This window comes from Papilio xuthus, unplaced genomic scaffold (genome assembly GCF_000836235.2).
Source record: "Papilio xuthus unplaced genomic scaffold, Pxut_1.1 DF825017.1, whole genome shotgun sequence".
NCBI lineage: Eukaryota > Metazoa > Arthropoda > Insecta > Lepidoptera > Papilionidae > Papilio > Papilio xuthus.
The window spans coordinates 3,611,944-3,632,474 of NW_013533632.1; the positions used below are offsets into that span (position 1 = coordinate 3,611,944).

General features: G+C 33.9%; 1 protein-coding gene across 1 annotated transcript in view; it reads left to right on the forward strand.

Moving 5' to 3' along the window:
- Positions 1-20,531, forward strand: part of RDL2 (ionotropic GABA-aminobutyric acid receptor RDL2) — a 35,456-nt gene extending 14,925 nt beyond the window's left edge. Inside the window, exons 2-10 of the mRNA XM_013323608.1 lie at positions 12,661-12,761; positions 15,828-15,895; positions 17,876-18,102; positions 18,295-18,377; positions 18,745-18,882; positions 19,076-19,360; positions 19,709-19,890; positions 19,959-20,135; positions 20,338-20,531. Coding sequence (XP_013179062.1) covers positions 12,661-12,761; positions 15,828-15,895; positions 17,876-18,102; positions 18,295-18,377; positions 18,745-18,882; positions 19,076-19,360; positions 19,709-19,890; positions 19,959-20,135; positions 20,338-20,502 — 1,426 coding nt within the window. The 3' untranslated portion in view covers positions 20,503-20,531. The remainder of the gene's footprint in view (positions 1-12,660; positions 12,762-15,827; positions 15,896-17,875; positions 18,103-18,294; positions 18,378-18,744; positions 18,883-19,075; positions 19,361-19,708; positions 19,891-19,958; positions 20,136-20,337) is intronic.

A 20,531-nucleotide genomic window follows, 5' to 3' on the forward strand; every position in this document is an offset into this window, starting at 1 on the left:
TTATAAATGGCAAAGTTTAGATGGATGGGTGGATGGATGTTTGTCTGAAGGTATCTCTCAAACGGTTGAACGGATCTCATTGAAATTTCGCTAGAAGATCACACACACACACTATTAATCGTAATAATATTAAAAGCATAGTGATGAATTTTCATTAAAATGAAAGATCGCCTTCAGCAAACAAAAACAAAGTTTCATCACAATCTTAGTTATGATTTAGGAACAACGGATATAAATACCTGATTTTTCCTTTTGAAAAAGATGGGTACTTAATAAATATGCTCGTGTATTAGGGCACACACCCATACTACGTGACCTATTTTTTTATTTTTTCTAAGTTTTTTAAGACTGCATGCCTACTTAAATTACTATTGAATTATATATTATGAAAAAGAACAACTAATGTCTACATGAAACCTGAGCCACCCCCCCCCCACGCTCATGTGAATGACAGTAGTATTTTAAAGGCTCCCCGCTTAAACTGGTCACGAAGTATGGGTACATAAATATTGTTTGTAAGATGTTCAAGAAATCAAATAAAGCGTGGGTAGTTTAAAATAAAAGGCAGTTAAGTAGAATACCGAGACTCAAGGTGAAGGTAAAGGTAGTGGTTAAGCAAGAATTATTACACTCACAGTTTATTTCTTAGCGCTCCAGGCAACACCTAGTTTAATAAATAGTATAAAGTTGCTGTTACTTGAACTCGACCTTTAAACATTATAATTTTTCTCTTTCCCTTTTATCAGTGTTCTAGATCCTTTAAGAGATTAAATACTTTTAAAATATTTTTTTTAAGAAAAAGTTTAAGACTTTAATTCCATCCTGCCAGTGTTATAATCATTTATTTGTATATTTTGCATAATAAAAATATAGTTCACTTATTAACGGGTGATTTAAATTAATAAAATATATAAAAAGGCATTGTAGTTATAGGAAACAGCAAAACAAATTGAAATACTGCTGGAAAATAGATGGAATAGTTTTAATAGTGTTTGACCGTGAAATAAATTGAAGTTAGCGTACAATTTTGCCGTTTAGGCGTCTACAACAGATCGTGTGGATAAGTTTTAACTACGTCGAGACCGCGTTTATATGCTACGATGCACTTTCTTGATTAGTTGTTAAAGCAAATCCCCCCCCCCCCAACGCCCCGATACCCCCTTTAATCTCCTAAATGTCAGACGAGGCATGAGACGAGTTAATTTCTATGCATAATATTTCTCTAGTAATTTAATTTCAAATGCCTTTGCACAAACTAATACGATTGAATTATTGTGAAGTTGTTTAAATGATTAAATAACTCTACATCGTTCGTTTGGAATGTGTATATGAAACTTTAATAAAAAATAGAGCATATTTTCAAAGTATTATAAATTTAATAAAAATGTAAAAAAGTAAAGTACTACTCAACAAGCTGAAAGCTTTTGAGCGTTTACATATTTATAAAATACGATGCGAAATATAAAATTGTATTGCAATATTTTGAATCAAAAGAAATAATAACAGACACTATTTGTCAAGAATAAAAAAACAAATGTTGCAATAGTTTAATATATATATGAGAAAGTCGTGTTAGTTACACTATTTATAATATAACTCAAGAACGGCTTTACCGATATGGCTGAAAATTGGTAAGGAGGTAGATTAGAGCAAGGAGACGGACATAGGATACTACTTATTCATTTGTTTTTTTCGAATTTATGCCTTTAAGCTGATTTTAATTTAACTTTCTAATATTATAAATGCGAATGTTTAGATGGATGTGATGTGGATAGATGGGTGTTTGGAGATATGTCTAGAACGGCTGAACGGATCTCGATTAAATTTGGCATACGTATAGAATATAGTATGAAAGAACACATAGGCTACACTAATTAAGATTTTTTATATATTCACGCGAACTGAGTCGCGGGCGACAGTTAGTAGTTTAATAATGTTTGAAAAAACTTTAATTAATATTTAACAGATAAATAAAATTAGTGTTAAAATGTTGGTATATATAATTTAATATACAATTTATATAAAGAAAAAGATCTGGTACACGTAAGTATTCTATTATTGATAGTTTGTAACTTTTCTTTTACAATTCGATCTAAATGCAGTATTGCTCGAAACGCATTCATCCAAGATAACCTGATCTAGAGAGTTACATCGGCTGTGAAACTGAATGGTTAGTTATTTTACAGTCAGTTTAATCCTAATAGAAAAATTGTTACCATTTGTATTTTTCTTATCTTACTAATACTATTGGGACCTTCAAAAGTAGAGTGAATAGGCACTTACTAAGCTAACGCGTACCATCTTTCGACCAAATCTCCACTTCACCAGGTGGGATCGTGGTCAAGGGCTAGCTTATAAAACGTAAAAAATATGCGAGTGTTTAGATGGATGGATGTTTGTTGGAAGGTATCTCCAAACTGTTGCATAGGTCGGAAAAACACATAGGCTGCTATTTAAGTTTTTTTTTTCTGGTGGATGGAGTTGCGGTCACTATATGAGTAATATGTTTTTTGATTTAAAAAGTTAAACAAAACTGTAGATTAGAAAAAATGGTTTGGGATCAAATATAGATTTCGGTAATAAAGTTTTATTTGCTATGTAAGAGATTAGTTTTTGAAATATTCTACTATAAGTGGCATATATTGAGCACGTGCCGGAGGACGGCGGTGCGCAATCGAAAACCAGGTTAATCGAGTATCAGACTAAGCGTTTATTTATTCTACAAGCATCTGTGGTTATGTTAAAGTTTGTGGAATACTTAATGCTATATGAGATGGCTTTGTACAGGCGGGTTTGATTTAATCAAGCTTATATGTGATTTATACGTCGTAATAAACCTTATTAGAAAGCTATTTTTATTGAAAAAAAAAATCTGCTGTTTAATCTATCTTAATTATTATTTACTTCAAACTAGATAAAATAATAAAGGTTTTTCCGTATCTAAATATTTTTGTTAAACAAAACAGATGGTATCAGTCTTGTTATTGTTAATAATTTTAAAATTCAACAAATCCATGTTGTCTGAAATGAAACGTGCCACGGAAATGAAACATTGGATTTATTTCTGGAAGTACAAAAGCTTAGTGCTGCATTATTTATTCTATGATTTCATAGATTAATTGAAGACAAAAATAGCAATGTTTCTCATAGTAAGCAATATTCAATGTCTGAATCTATCTATATTATAATCTGGCGATAAAATAATGTACCCAAATAAATATTACGGATGTCTTTGGACAACGGTAACTTCGCTATTTTGGCGAATTCTCATGAACGCTACCTAGTTTGTCACGTTTTAATATATAAATAAATTCCACCTTGATACCTCTACGCGTTCTCGAAAAAGTGTCTTGAAAGAAAGACAGACGGACAGAGAGCAAAGCATAGATCGATAAGGATTCCGTTTTTTCTTTCGTGGTACGGAACCCAAAAAAGCGATATTTTTTAAATTATGTTACAGCAATATTTAATTGATAACTGCTTTTAAATTAAACTGATGATGCTCGAACGTCGGTTCAAAGTCACTAAGTGAGTCTTCACTATACTTATCGAGCTCTAAGTAAGGATGCCTGTATCGAGGGCCACTTCGCGCTGCATTCGCTCCGATTAACGTTTTTTTACCCTTTTCTATTAAAATATTTCAAAAACTTTATTACAAGCTTCAAAGAATTTATTAGTCATATTTAAATTTATTTTTATTGCATTTTTATTATGATGTTTTATCAGATTGACATATCATTTTTTAAATAGCATAATTATGTTTGTTCCGTAATGACCATCTATTTATCTTTAATAAACTTCAAAAAACGTCAGTATTTTAACAATATTGTACAATAATTAAAATACTGTACAATTTCTATGAAAAGAAATGACTAACAGTTAAATTACCACACATCCGTTGCACGAATTGGTCGCCTCGCCCAGTACTACCACGACCAGATAGGCAGGCATCAAACGGGGCCGCGGACGAGAGCGAAAGCGTGCCCGTGGTCCCGTCCTGATGCGTTGGAGGAACAGAGGGGTTTAGTGGGTATGCCTCCGCTATGGAGGAGAATCCCACATAACTACCGCGTCCCCCCGGGGCGCGGAGTATGCATAAAGCATTCCCCTCTGAAAAAAAAAAGGCATCAAAGTGGTGGCAATTCAACGTTGCGTCTGATGAGTGCAGTGCTGAAAGCCTTATTTAAATCTCATTTCCTTTTCCACGCTTTTTTACAAGGCAAGATAATAAACGGATAGTGGATTTAAAGAAGACGGGACGAATATGAAAGGGAAATAATCTCTTATGTGTCCGCTTCTCTAGTAGTATTTAGTAACTTTGAAGTCGATTTTCATTCAACATCTGTCCTTTCATAGTGGTTAGTGGTTTACATCCCTTTGAATGTAGACATATTTAGAATTGTATTCACTCGAATGAACAGTCATTCCATGAGTGTGAACACAAATGCAACTATCTAAATTTCACAAAGCCTTACGCTTATGTGAGGCTTCGATGTTATCTATTCATGTATCACATTTATCGGATGTAAATGATTGCAGGGAATTTGATGTTCTCTATAAATGGATTTTCATTATCGGAACACATGTTTAGAAACATATATTTTATAATAATAACTGTTCACTCCCACACTTAAAAAAATCAGCTATGATTTTAACATAAGCGTTACGACTGTAGACATTGTAGGTTATTCTTTTTAATTTATACGGAATGAACTAATTTAATGGAATTTAATAGGATTGGTTAATTATTAAACACAGTAGTAATACTTTTATGATTTTTTTTATTATATCATAAGGTGGCAAACGAGCGAGCGGCCACCTGGAATCACTGAAATAGCGACCGTTGCCCATAGACATACGCAATTGCATATGCGTTGCCTACCTTTAATCGACGGAGGAGAGGATGCACAGAAAGAAAATATTTTCCCTTTCCATGCATCCTCTCATCCGGAAAGTCCACTTCCACTTCCAATCCTTTCCTTATAAGAAAAGGGTGGGAAGGGAAAGAGGACTAAATTAGGCCTCCAGGACGCACACTCATCAGACGAAACGCGGAATTGCTTCCACTTCACGCCTGTTTTCTGTGTGGTGGTGGTATTTCATCGGGCGAACCTGGCCAATTCGTGCGAAGATGTTAAAGCGGGTTCTACCACTCTCAGCAAAGCTCAAAGCGAATATTTAATCTAAATTTAATTTTAACTGAACAGATACAAGTTATCTAGATCTAGACTTTACACTGAGTTATTAAATGCGGGTGTAAAGATTAAACGAACCTATTCTCTTAAGCGGTCTCTATGATGTTGCTGAATTTGTAATTTGTACAAAATCAAATATCAAACTTATCTTGTTTCAACAAAGACTTTCAAGTCAGCCTGATGAGTTTATCTTGTCTGAGAATTAAACAAAGAGCACTCTATTAGTAGTTGCACCTTTGTTATTGAAATAGAAACCAGTGCTTCGCGTACATACATATGTCTATAAAACATATTAAGATTATATAATACAATGCTATAATAGCCTAATGGCTTAGAGTACGGACATAGGATGTGGCCAAGAGTTCAAACCTCGGTATTTGATTTTTGTGTGAACCCTCAGCTCAGTTTCGATAACTTAAAGAAATTAATAAAAATCTGCTAATATTTCTAATAAATAAAAAAAAGGTAAAACGATACTATGATAGAACTTGCTGAAATATTTGAATTTACTTACAATTTAATAGTTATTTGGAATTATTATCTTTGTATCATGATACGATTGATATTAAGTTTCACTTTCATTAAGTTGATTGACGTGCAACAGAGCATAAGCCGAGGACATTTTCAATGAAATTGTATTCAACGTGTAAAACGACCATTGATCAAATATTGATGTAAACTTCACCTTTGATATATTCAATGCCATTGACGAAATAGCATTGAACTTTAAATGTAAATACAATCCTATTTATGTATTTAATAAAAGCGTGCCTTCTTCTCCTTCTACAAAAAAAAAATCGCCACGATGACCGGTGTTGTGCTACCTGCATCCAGGACGCTCCCGCAACCTTGACCAGGTCATCGGTCCGTCTTGGGGGTGGCCTGCCCACGCTACGTCGACCTATCCGTGGCCGTGTATAAAAGCGTGTATAAAATAAAAATCAGTATTTACTTTTTTAAAGATGATCAATTCATCATCGTGATGATTATTCATCTTTCATCATCGTTACGTTTATAAACGCGTCCTTGTAGTCCTTGTATGTCTACTTTAATTAATTTCCATATTGTATTTATTTACAAATGTTAAATGCATTTATTGCGTATTAATTACAATTCCAAAGGTCAGGTTACGTAAACTGTTTGCTTGCGTTCAATTAAAAAACGAATACTTGAATGTTGTTTCAGACGATTTAAATTATATGTTATAGATAAAATATAAAAACAGTTATTGAAATTGAATAGTTAGATTAACAGGTAAACTAATATTAAAATTATCTAAACCCTAAAAGCAATGTAATAATATATATTACAAAATAAACCTTCCTGATTTATAAATATAAATTTATAACCATTAAGTTTAAAAGAAATTATCTGAGATAAATTACATTTACACTTTAAAATTAAATCTTACGACCGGTATTAAAAAGGAAAACTCACAATAAAAGAAACGGGACCTGAGCCTTGAACTGAAATGCTAGTTTCACACGGGTGCAAAAGAGTGAGGTAAAATAAACAATTTAGGACTACTAATCGGAAAGTCTCCAATTTCATTTATTCTACACCTTTTAATATATTTTGGAGATTCTACTAGAAGTAGATTTGATGGATGTGGAATATAGCTATGGCAATAAGTTGTAGTCACATGATGCTGTAGTTATTTGAAGAGACGAGGGGCCACACTTTTCAGGGTCGTGCCGGTGCCTTCATTTAGGGAGACCCCATGACATTCACCTTTTGAATTTCCACCGAGGTCGTTTTATTGAGTCAAGTCTCACATAACCCGGTGTTTCCCCCAAAAGGCAAGGTATCTTTTAAAAAAAACTTCTACAAACTACAGACACCTACCACCACACTACCCACAGATAAAAAAAAAATCTTATGGTTACTCTACGGGCTACTATTCCGAGAGTATGATTGCCTTCAAATAATTGGAGTACTGCTACTGTAGGACATTTTCTACTGCGCTGCTTTCTTATTCTGTCCCCGTGTGAAAGTACCACTGGTTATAACTGGTGATATTATTCTGTTCGCGAGCGGATTGAAATTTAAAATTTATCTCATTTCCCTTTACAAATGGAAAAAGTTAAGTTTGCCGCGCGGAGAGCTTATAATTTAAGTGATTCAGGTAAAAGAGCGGGAATAAACTAATCACTGCATCATTTGAAATAACATTTCGAGTAATATTGTGTGCTCTTCGTAACAAATTTATTCATGCTAATCATCAGTTCCAGCCAAGCTTAATAGACTCGGTAAATAACTAAAGGAAATTTCTATTAAATATTTACACTAATGAGTTTTTATTTTAAGAAACTTAGTAAAATCGAGTACCTTTACTTGCTTTAGTGATGTCCTATTTTTTATTACATACATTGTATGTGTTTTGTGCAAATAAAATTGTACAAAAGTGTCAAAATTAAAAAAAAAATTCAAAGACTAGGAAGGTTGTTAATTCGCTATTTCGTGTTGGATACTTAAGTTTTTTTTTCAAGGGGCATGTGTATACATGTGTATTATACAAATAGTATTCAATGCGTTTAAGCTAGTTCAGAGCGTCGGTGGCTCAGGGGTCAAACACTTGACTTGCAATCTGCAGGTTCTGGGTTCAAATACCGCTATGCACCAATGTGTTTTTCGATTTCAGATTTACATATGTACGAAGACGTAGTATCCTACGTTTTTACGGTGAAGTAAAACATCGTGATGCAACCTGCACATATCTGAGAAGAAATTCAAAGATATGTGTGAAGTCAATCAACCCGTACTTGGCCAGCGTGGTTGACTATGACCTAATCACTCTTAACTTAGGGTAGGCTCCGAGCCCCTCGATGGGGACGTATAGTGAGCTGATGATAATGATGATTCAATGCTGCTTGGGGGTGAACTATTCAAACTACCCTACAAGCCTTATGTTGTAATTAGGTTCAAATAGTAGACTCATGAATATGTGTCAAACGAATTTTTGACCGACAATGTTCTATAACGTTCCCCTCATTACAATGTAAGACAAAGAAAAGAAAGAAAATAAATAAAAAGTACCTACAGCCTTGATAACACATTCTCATCCAAACACATTACAACGTTTCATTTGCCAGCAACACTGTTGTAGTTGCAATAAAGCTAGTCTACTCAACAACCACACAATAACTATCGTATAGACGTCAATATCAGCTTCGTGTTTACTATGTAATCGATTTACAACGCTAACAGAGTGCTGCTTTCTATAAATTGTTGATATTTACTTTATCAAGTTCTTATTCTCTGAATGAGTTATGTGAACGTTTTTATATATTTTTAATACAACATTACATATAAAATAATTTAGAAAATATTAAATAATAATTTACCCTCTACAATTAAAATTAACAATAGGGGACGATAGTTTGTATTGGAATATGTGAGTTTTACATGAAAATGTATTAAAATTCCACCCAAAAACATAATTTCACGCAGACGAAGTCGCGGGCACAGCTAGTTTATTATGTAGCCATTACAAAAAGCGTAATGAATGGTAATAGAAAGCAAGTAAGATATTCGATTATAATTGTTAAGTGTAAAGATATCAATGAAGACTTTTATTCCATTTCTTTTACTAGTTTTTATTACGTTTTTGCGGAGTCTGAGATTCCTTATCTGAATTCATTAAAAAATATTTTTTTTAGTTCAATTATCTTTGACTTGTGACAGATCATAATTGTCCAAACTTGTCTTATAAAGATCGAAATTGAAATGTCGGAACTTTTTCTTATCTGTAGAACGGCTTAATTTAAAAAGAAGAGATTTTCTCGCTTAATAGGTTTTAAAATGTAATTGGTTGGCGCAGTTACGTCATTTTCCTTTGTCATCTTAAGTCTTGTCTGCTTGGAAGGTTAATTTTCAATTAAAATTTCATTGTCACTAACTATGCATTTATCAATTTATGGTAAGTTATTTTCCGTAGATTAAAAGTTTAGTGTTAAGATGCAAAAGATTCTATTATATTACTTCGCCTTTAAATGGTCGATTACGAATATATTTTTAATAACCAATACTTGAACTTAATACTACAATTATCTCCAAATGATGTACATGTTTTTATCTTGGTTTTTATATCGACGCTCGATATAAGTACATTTTCTTAGAATATCAAGACTTAGAATATGTTTGCTCATTATTGTAAAGGATGCTTCTACATATTTCAATATGAATATAATTGTTAAATTGCGTGTTATTTTTTTTTTTGAGACGGGAAACTTTGAACCTACAATAGTTATTTTAATTTTGGTAATTAACATTGATAGAAACTAAGCTTATATGAACTATATACCATACTAGCTATCGCCCGCTACTCCTTCCGCGTGGAATGAACAAAAAAGCTTTATTCGTTTTCGGCAATTATTCGAATTTTTCGCACCCTTTAAACCTCCCTTAGACCTCCACGATCATTTCATGACCAAGATAATATAAATCCGTTCAGCCGTTCTCGAGTTTTAGCAAGACTAACGAACAGCAATTATTTTTTATATATCATATTAATATTACACTACGAATACTTTTGAATAATAGTTGGACTAAAGAAATAAATTAAGATCAATAAATGACAGTAAAAAATATTTATCACGATAAGCAAGCAAGCAAGCATAAGATGCTCTAACTCTTTAAAAATGCGAGAAAATCCAAATAGTAAAAAACTTCAATATATTTCGCATTGACCGAGTCAGTATAAATTCCGTCAAATGTAGGTTAGTATGTTCGGTGGTATCGCCTGTTACTATCGTTAAAAGGAAATCGTGACATGTGCGGAACTAAATAAAGCTTGTACGCCGACATCAGAGCTGTCTCGTAAACGACGGCCTTTTCCATGTTTTCGGAAAATTTCAACAACATTTTCACTACTTCTTTTAAAATGGTTCAATAAAATCTTGAAAGCATTTTTGTAATACATTGCTGTTACAATTTATGTTGGAATTGAACATTAAATTATATCTCTTAAAGATAAAAAAATGATATCCTCCACATAATGATTTATATTTTTAATAATTCAATACTTAGGCTAACTAACTGTAGGTTTCTGAACCAAAATCCCTGCTTAAAACATAATGTTATCTCTGTTTTGCCTTATTGAAAGATAAAGGGATGACGATATATTTTATGCAGACATTTTGATCTCAGAAACCTACGTTAACAGATATTTTATTAATTATCAATAATTTTACTGTAGTTTAACTAAGAATTGTTCAACATGCATTATACATCAATTCCGAGAAGAGAAGCCCGTGGCAGAGTTCGATGTTGTAGTAACTTGCGGCAGACGCGTACCTCCGACAATATCATGTTTCTTTTCTTTACTTCACGTTCTCATGGAATAAGTTTTATACAATGCTCAAGAAACTTAATAAAAAAAATTAAAGGGAAACATAAAGTACTTAAAGTTCTTTGCATAAACGAGTAAAATGATCTTTATATTTTTTCTGAACGTGTTATAATCCGAGGTATTTTATGTCCATTTAATTGTTACCATAACGGCCGTTAGTGATGTTGGAAACTTGAACTATTAATAGTATTAGAATTCTAGAGTAACAACTAGCACTTAAATCGGAACGAAGTAAAAGCTGTAATTCTGCTATACGAAGCTCTTATTTCTCAATGGCTTGAACTAGAACCTTCTTACTCTGAACAAATGTAGGACATTATATGTATTTTACTAATAATATAAATGCTAATGTTTAGATGGGTGGATGTTTGTTTGAAAGTATCTTCGGAACGGCTCAATGGAACTCGCTGAAATTTGGAATAGATGTAGAACATAGTCTGGAAGAACACATAGGCTCCTTTTCTTTGAATACCGAACGGACGGAGTCGCGGGAGACAGCTAGTATTTCTATAAGTCACAGCGAACTCGAGGATAATCTTAATAATTCAATCAGCTTAACTAAACTTAACAATTTAATTAAATTATTACAATGATTAAAATACTACGTTGCATCATAATTATATTCGGGAACATTTAATTTCCCTACAGAATGACATTTCAATGCGATGTAGCCGGGGGGAATAGATAAACGCTTTCGCCGTTGTTCTCGTATTTATCTCAATTACAATTTAACGTTACGTATTCCGTTTTTCAGTTAATTAAATCTATTCGCACTCAGAACTCAACTTAATAGCCAGTTAAATGTTTTACAGTAATTTAAAATGTTTTAAATAACTTAACATTTTCTATGAATTGGTCAGCGATTATTTATTTAATGTTATCGTTAATGTTAAGATTTATTTAATTTTAATATTAATTTTTTAATTAACTTAATAATTAATAATTATTAAATTAATTTCGAATTAAATTAGTAATAAATTTTCAAATAAGAAAATGTTTTTGCTACAAGTAAATACAAGTGCAATTTTATCTATCTTTGCTTAAATATCAGTGAATGACTCAACAAAGAATGGAATTCCTTACTCATTTCAAATGTATTTATATTTACGAACATACATAAAATGTCCTATTATTAAAGACAGTGCATTATAATATATGTTAATATTGTACGCGTCGATCTGTTGTCGTGGTCACTTAAAGGGATACATTTGACCTAAATTGGTCAGTGTAGACTTGACATGCTTAGTAGCGCGGAACAGTATTTCATGCCAGTTCAACGCTCATAACTTTGCAAGGCACGAGTTCGTTGCCACATTTAAAGTTTTTACCTCTGGATCGGGTAACCTGAACGGTAGCTTTTTCCACTTCACTTCATTCAACGTAAAGTGGCTCGATCGTTGATGGTAAAATAGTTTTCTCGTTGCATGATTTTGCATTTTCATTGCATTAATCTTGGTAAGGGTTTCGCAAAACTATTTTCGATGATTCCGAATATGATTTTTGGATATATTATAGAATTTGGATAGCCATCGTTTAAAGTGGTTGTAGATAATTTTTCATAGATAATCCATTTCTATTTATATGCGTCATAGGTAACCCGTTTATTTTTATCCCTTTTTCTATAGTGCTCGAAGTTTTTGGATGCCCACGCACAAATGTTGAGGATTAGAATAGAATCTATAGAACAATTGGATAAAATTCCAATTATACGCTTTTATTTATATTCAAGGGACAGAAATAGTTGACATTAATAAATTTGTTTAAAATTAAATTATAAATTATTAGCATTTACAACTCTTTGAATACATGTATGTACTTTATTTACCTATCACTATAATTCCACTGTCGTGAAACTTCTCTTCAACAAAACAAAGACTAAAATATGCACAATTACACGTACCACAATGGAGTCCTACGGTTACACTATGATTTTTATTGATAAAGATACAGCATAGTATAAGATTTATTTTAAGTTTTAATAGAAATGGTAATAGAAAACACGTTGACGAATTTAATTAAATTTAGTGATACTTAAAATAATGGTCGTGGTGGTCGAGTCCTCGGGTGGTGGTTAAAACCGGTGTACCGTTTATAAATAAAACTATTTTGTTACAGGGGAGCTGGTGGAGGGGGAATGTTCGGAGATGTCAATATATCGGCGATTTTAGATTCACTCAGCGTCAGCTATGACAAGAGAGTGAGGCCTAACTATGGAGGTGAGTTAATATTATAATTTTTAAATTTAAATAGTTTTAATATTTATTATTTCTTGTAACCAAAAAAACTGGAAGCTAAGTGCTGATATGTTTCGCCACAATAGTCGGACAGAATTCGAACCCACGATCGGTAATCCGTACCTTTAAGCATTAGACTATTGTTAAGGTATTTGGGATATATTAAAAGGATTAGCATGAAGATTAGAAGGTATGCTTTAACGAAACGCAGTTGATGAATAAAGGAGGTTGCAGAGATGCCGCTCGTATAGAAAGACAGCATTTTGCGGGCCGCGTGTGCGGTGCTCGCGCGGGCCAATGGACACATTTCTTAATAGTAAAGGTTTTTAGGCGTTATTATATAGTTAATAGGGTGCAAATCCTGTGCTAAAAAATCAATAGTCGTTCTTGTGCGTGACAACTTAATACATTTTACTTAATAGTTCAAAAAGTAATTAAGTGTTTACGTTAACGTCCTAGTCAAAAACTAATTTCATTAATTTTAACATAATTTATTTCATTAAATATCCAATTGAGACCAGACAAAGAACACACTAACAGAAAATATGTTTTTCAAATAATTCATCGATCAATTTTTTTTTCGGATAATTAACACAAATTGACTATGATTAAGAAATATACATATACTTAAATCTTGGATAAGTCTCTACGTCGGAGCGTTCTTTAATTTGTTTCTTTCCTGTTTCATTTTTTAAATTGCCTTCCATCACCTCAATTATTAAAAGACGTGGATAATCCTTCTTATTCTACGTATTTAATAAACGGCGAAAGATCCAAATCTTAATGTCCAATTTCAATTTTTCTTCTTAGACTTGATATACATAATACAACGAATGTACAGTCGCGGCAATACGCGTCTACTTACAGAAATATTGTCTTGTTCTTTACAATGAGACGAACTCCGCTTCTCCTTACAAGTAACCAAATACGTCACTTTAGGGCTAGTTGCAAACAACTACGGTTTATATAGCGTTAATAATATGTAATATTTTATTGCAAAATTGTATTGGTGATAAATAAAAAAAGCAGTTACTTACGAAAGTGACGGGATAATAATAAAAATCACTTAGACGTGTACCACTTTAAATCTTTTTTACTAGACACATTTAAAAGCTGCGTTCTATTGGTTATTGTTTCGCGGCTTTGTCTCAATGTGAACAAAACGTTCAAACGACTGCAGCTTCTTAGAGGTACACCGACAGATTCCCCAACTGTACTTATAGAGATGTTAAAAATTATAATAACAATTAATTTACACATTCATTCTAAAAAAATTGGTTGCTGTTAAATCGATTTACGGTCGATTTTTTTTAAATGATGACGTCATAAGAAAACAATACTGAAAAATTGCATACTTTTATGAATTGAATTTAATTAAAAGGGATGTGCGTCATAACTCGAACAAGGAACAAGGCCAATCGGCACACTCGGAAATCAGAACGCGAAAATGAGTCATGGTTTTTTATGCATGCAGCCGTCATCCTTAGATATATATTTAATGTGATTACGCCAAAAAAGATAAGTATTTAATATTTTAAGTAAAAGCTTTAAATGTTTCTTGTATGCTAGTTTTTGGAGAAGTAAGTGACGGTTTTATATCACAATTTGTTAATTGTTCGAATCGCCAATGATTTAAGGTTCCGCGTCTACTCTGTATTAAAAAAATGTGACAAAAATATAACTCAGCATAATTTATATATTAAAGTAATTGTTTGTTTCGAATTATCTCTAAAACATCTAAAATATTTAGCCATTACAAAGTTTTTTACCAACGAATAGTATTGACCAGCCAAGAATTATACTTAAGGTATCTGCCCAAGCTAAATTAGGGTTCTGCCTCGTATTAAATATGGAAGAGCGTAAAAGCCTTATCCTGATATTAAAAGGACAATATTATTTTTTTTTGGATAAAACTAGTTTATATAAATACGCCAGTTTATATAAAATAGCGGAGATCGAACCCAAGACCTATAGTTTACAACCACTATGCCACCGACGTTATTAGTTAAGCATCAACCTATTTATTCTTCGCTTGAACCCACAACATAATTGGAAGGAAGCAGTGACGCCGGCAACTTAATAGTCTAGGTGAAAATTGAATTGCCATTGATTATGATCTGATCAATGTTGCATGAAGATTAAAAAGCAATCGAGCATAATTTATTTTATTTATAGATGTATATGTACTTCTTTATAATTTAGAACAACTCTACATCGTTCGAGTTAAAAACACGAGAGTTCTATGCTTACACGCCGTCTATGAACATTTAATTGTAGTAAATTTTAAGAAATAACATAGATCTCTTTATTTATGAAGTGGCATTAATATTAGTGCCAGTAGCATTTTAATATAACATGATCTAGTAAATAAGCAATTGCAATAGTAAAACTAACTACAATAGATCAAACATAAACTTTATTATCGATACTTCGACTGAAGCGTAATGTTGTATTTAAATTTAATGCATAAATTAACTGCGCTGCCGAGACGATAAATTGGATGGATCCGTGCATCTGAATTACAATAGATATTCGAAACTCAAGAGGGGAGATCTTAACGTTAAACTGTTTGCATACTTGACTAGCTTCATTATACGATTGGATTGAGTTTATCTTAAGATATAATAGTATAAATATAATACAAATTTAACTTTTGTAAGGTACTAAAAAATGGTAATAAAATGATTATTTTTTCCCCAATAACAGTTGAGAAATGATAGGACTCGAATAGCTACCAAATTTTGGTCATTTGTGATATTCGTATACATTTTTTACGTACGTTGTATAGATTAACTAGGGCACAGGCAGAAGGTCAACAACGAGAAGACGGTGAGTTTAAGAATAACATTGAATAAAAGTGTCAAATAGTTAAATATGGGTGCAAGCAGGTAAAGTACTCTTTGGTGTAACGAAGTAGTCTTATTACTTTTATTAATATTGTGAAGATTTCTCAGAGAGCACAAGACTCAAGGTTACAGTCGAGTAGTGGCCGATGTCACGGCTAAGAAAAAGTTATTTACATGTGATGTAACCGATGTAACGTTTCAGGACCGCCCGTGGATGTGGGAGTCACCATGTACGTGCTTTCCATCAGCTCCTTGTCTGAAGTTAAAATGGTATTTAAGTGAACACTTTTACGTAGATGGTCGGTTAGTGCAGTGAAGCGAAGAATTTAGGATAGCTACCCTCGGTCGATCGATGGATCTTAGTGATATAGATATAACGTGGCTTAGTCCTCGTTCGATCGAGGGAGCACCGGCGCACACGTCATCGTCCTCTGGTTTGGTTTTCACGGCGCAAGGAACGAGCGCGACTCACAATTGGGCTTGATTGCAGGTCCGCCAGTGGAGGTGGGCGTCACCATGTATGTGCTCTCTATCAGCTCCGTCTCCGAAGTGCTCATGGTACTCGCCACTGTCAGCTCACGCTTGTCTCGGTCGCTGCGGTGTCCGCCGCTTGCCGCCGCCGCCGGCGCCGCCGCGACCGAGCAGCCCCAGACACGAGGCTGCGAGCATGCCGGCGTTATGGAGCAGACAGCCCGGGCGGTGCACCACTAGCTTTCATTGTCTTATTAAATTTCTTATTGGGCACATATGTATGCATCTTAAAGTTTAATTGGCCGCTGTGGTGCTCTACTCCGGGTGTGTCTAAAAATAAAATAACTACATATTAAAATGTATACCTTGCTAAAAAAAGCATCTCTCCAAGCAAGACACTGTCGTAAATTTGCTCCATTGTTGTTATTTTGTTTGAAGCTTTTTATGTTTTGAGTAGGTATTTGTTGTGACTGTGGATCTTACTATTGTCTCTCAAATTGGCGTACAACACTCAAACATCGCCATTCGCCTTAATGTTTCTTTTTTTTAAGTAGTCTTGCTATGAATGTTTTTAAATGTTTGTATCGTTGTCACGAGAGTTCCGTTTCGACAAGGAAACTTCAATGTTTTGTTTTTAATACTTTGTTTAATTTAAAGTTCGTTATTAATTTGGATAGTATTAGGGACGTGTCATATCTTTTAAAGGGTTACCAACAAAATTTATACCGTCGCGTAAGATAAAAGTTATGGGTAAATTTGAATTATGGTGTGTTATAATCAGCTGACGCGGAGATACCCTTGATACCGGTTCCAAAGCATTATTTTTACGAGCAGGGTGTATGACCCCTAGTGGAAACCAAATCAAGGGGACTTTAAAGTCACCTTAAGACGTGACCGGACAATAGGACACAATAGATAATAGAAAATTAAATTTAGTTAGTATCCATACAATTCTCATATACGATCTTTATTGCTATTGAGCCAGATTATATTCGGATTTATGTATTTATATGTACAAATAAAAGATTTAAGTATCTAGAGAGCCCTGAATAAGTTTACAAATATAATATAAATAAAAATTCATATTCATTTTGAAGTCTTTTGTTTTCATTGTTATATTGCCGTAGGCCCTAGGTCAATAGTAACTTGATCCGCAATAATAACGATCGTTGGACGGCAATAATTGCTGGCATCATGAATGAAAATAAAATAATTGTTATAAAATTTAACAAAAAACATGTTTCAGTTACTGAATTGAAATACTGTTTGATTGGAGATATTAATCTATATCTATTAACATTTATAAAATTAAAGAAAAAGTATATTTTGTAAACATGACGTATTAGTGTAGCTGATAACAATTTTTTTAAATTATTTTGTCTGTCTGTCGGTTTGTATGTTTGTATGTCTGTCTGTCTGTTTGCCTGTTTGTTTGTCTGTACGATAGTCTGCAAGGCCGCGCTCATTCTGGGTATTCATCGGAACGGTTGGGCCGCTTTTGACCAAATTTGGACGGAGATTACCAAGTCCAGTCCAGCTTGGTAGGTACCAGCCACCAAGCTGATGCAGGTTACATTTTTTAAATCCTGTGCTGACGAAGTCGCGGGCGACTGATAGTTTTACAACGTTCAGATCTTTTAATTATTTACTTAAAATATGGGCTCATCTATTTACTTAAATCATGTCTAATAAAAAAATAATATTAATTCCGCTTAACTCTTAATGTTGCCTTGTTTTAGTTTATAATTTATTTTATTTCATAAAATAATATTTTTTTAGGATTTCACCTTGGACTTCTATTTCCGTCAATTCTGGACCGACCCGAGGCTGGCGTATAAGAAGAGACCCGGAGTTGAGACTCTTTCCGTTGGATCTGAGTTTATACGAAACATTTGGGTTCCGGATACTTTCTTCGTGAACGAGAAACAATCTTACTTCCACATTGCAACTACTAGCAACGAATTCATTCGCATTCACCATTCTGGATCTATCACGCGAAGTATAAGGTAGTATAAAAAAGTGCTAACACAACTAATAAAATTAATACTACTGAGGGTTCATAAGTCTATAGTCGTCTAACCCTGGGCTTTTGGCATTAAAACCTTTTTTAACTTTGATAAAGCAAAGATAACAATATGTTATAAATTAGATTAATTTTTTTGTTTTTCCTTTAGCATTATGTTGTGTGTTCTTTCCAGACTGACTATCACCGCTTCTTGCCCCATGGATTTGCAATATTTCCCTATGGACCGTCAGCTGTGCAACATTGAGATTGAAAGTTGTGAGTAATTAGTGAAAACGATCGAGAAAAATATCCAAAATAACTTGGCTTAACTTAGTAATTTTTTTAGATATACTTTTTTAATTTAGTATTGGCTTGATGATACAATAATAAAATTGTTTTATACCATGATTTAATCCTACATACCATACGATATCAAATTTGGTGTACAGACCCAATACGCTTTTATTTTATGTAGACCAATTACGAAGCAAATTTAAATGCTTGTTTTTAATGTACAAATGCGATGCTATCATTTTACACTTCACATTTAGTAGTTAAACGAGTATTTCACTGTTATGGATATTATTAAAAACCCAGTGCGATGGGTGCTTATTTTATCGTTCCATATCTCTGCATGGTACAGTCGGCTACACCATGCGGGACATCCGATATAAGTGGAACGAGGGGCCCAACTCAGTGGGTGTATCGAGCGAGGTGTCGCTACCGCAGTTCAAGGTGCTCGGTCATCGGCAGCGAGCAATGGAGATCTCCCTTACCACAGGTATCAAGCACCGATGCAAATATCATAAAACTATAAATAACTCAGCTAACGTCATGGGTACGTGTGTTCGCGTGATTTAACTTGCATGCAACTCACAAGCTTATCGGCAAGTTAATTTAGAAATGAATTATAACTTGAGTTCGTTAATCGACTTGTTAGTTACTTTTTTAACTTTAATATTTTTCTTTTGCAGGAAACTATTCGCGTTTGGCTTGTGAAATTCAGTTTGTTCGTTCCATGGGCTACTATTTGATCCAGATTTACATTCCGTCTGGTCTTATCGTCATTATATCTTGGGTGTCGTTCTGGTTGAATCGAAATGCAACACCGGCTCGTGTTTCTCTTGGTGTCACCACCGTCTTGACCATGACAACGCTGATGTCGTCTACCAATGCTGCCCTACCTAAGATCTCCTACGTCAAATCTATTGACGTATACCTTGGAACCTGCTTCGTCATGGTCTTCGCCAGTCTTCTAGGTAACAATAGAAGAATAATGGTGTACTTGTGTATTGTTAATGTTATTGTTTCAATTTTAAATGTCATGTTTTATTGTTGAATTATTTAAATGGTACTGAATCGTGATGAAATATATTTGTACAATGATAGACACATATTATGTTATCTTTGGCGCATTATTTCTCGTATTCGAAATGCAATGTAACTTCCATGTATTGAAATTAGTGGAGCGTTGCTCTTTTACGTTAATTAATTGCTAATTAATTAACCTATATATCTATTAGATATTTAACAAATATGATTAAATCGAAATAATGCTTTGCGCTCGTGCGTGTGAAGTCATATGTTAAATAACATTTTCGTTACAGAATACGCCACTGTTGGCTACATGGCTAAAAGGATACAGATGAGGAAACAACGATTCACGGCTGTTCAGAAAATGGCTGCCGAGAAGAAGATGGCGGGAGACGGACCCCCTGGACCATCCGAGCCGCTACCACCACCGAGGACGACCACTTTAACCCGCCCGTTGCCACCGAGTCGCTCTTCGGTGAGACCCAGTTTCAAATAGACCATGACTTTGTCATATTGAAGAATGTATAACTACCTAAATTGTAGTCTTATAACCCTCATACGCAGGAAGTCCGGTTCAAGGTGCATGATCCTAAGGCGTATTCTAAAGGAGGTACTCTGGAAAATACCATCAACGGCGCTCGCGGCCCCGCTCCGGTTCCACCACCACCGCAACCCGAGGAAGAGCCTGTCCCGCCTCCGCATCTGGTGCACGCTTCAAAGGTTTGTATATATACTTTACTATGTATATGTATTTTGAGCGATGGTTTAATTACAACTTATAGGTATATAGCGGTGCGAGCTTGTATTTAGTAACCGCAATGCGATGGTTTAATTAACTGCCGCTAGCGAATTTTGTGGTAAATAGTTTGACGCGTTGATATGTTACATTAATTATAGAAGTGAAGGTAAACAAATTTTACAGGGTATCAACAAACTACTGGGCACCACACCATCGGATATTGACAAGTACTCGCGCATCGTGTTTCCTGTATGCTTCGTATGCTTTAATCTCATGTACTGGATAATATACCTGCACGTATCTGATGTGGTGGCTGACGATTTGGTATTACTCGGTGAAGAAAACTAAACACAATTAATGGCAATCGATCTGGCGAT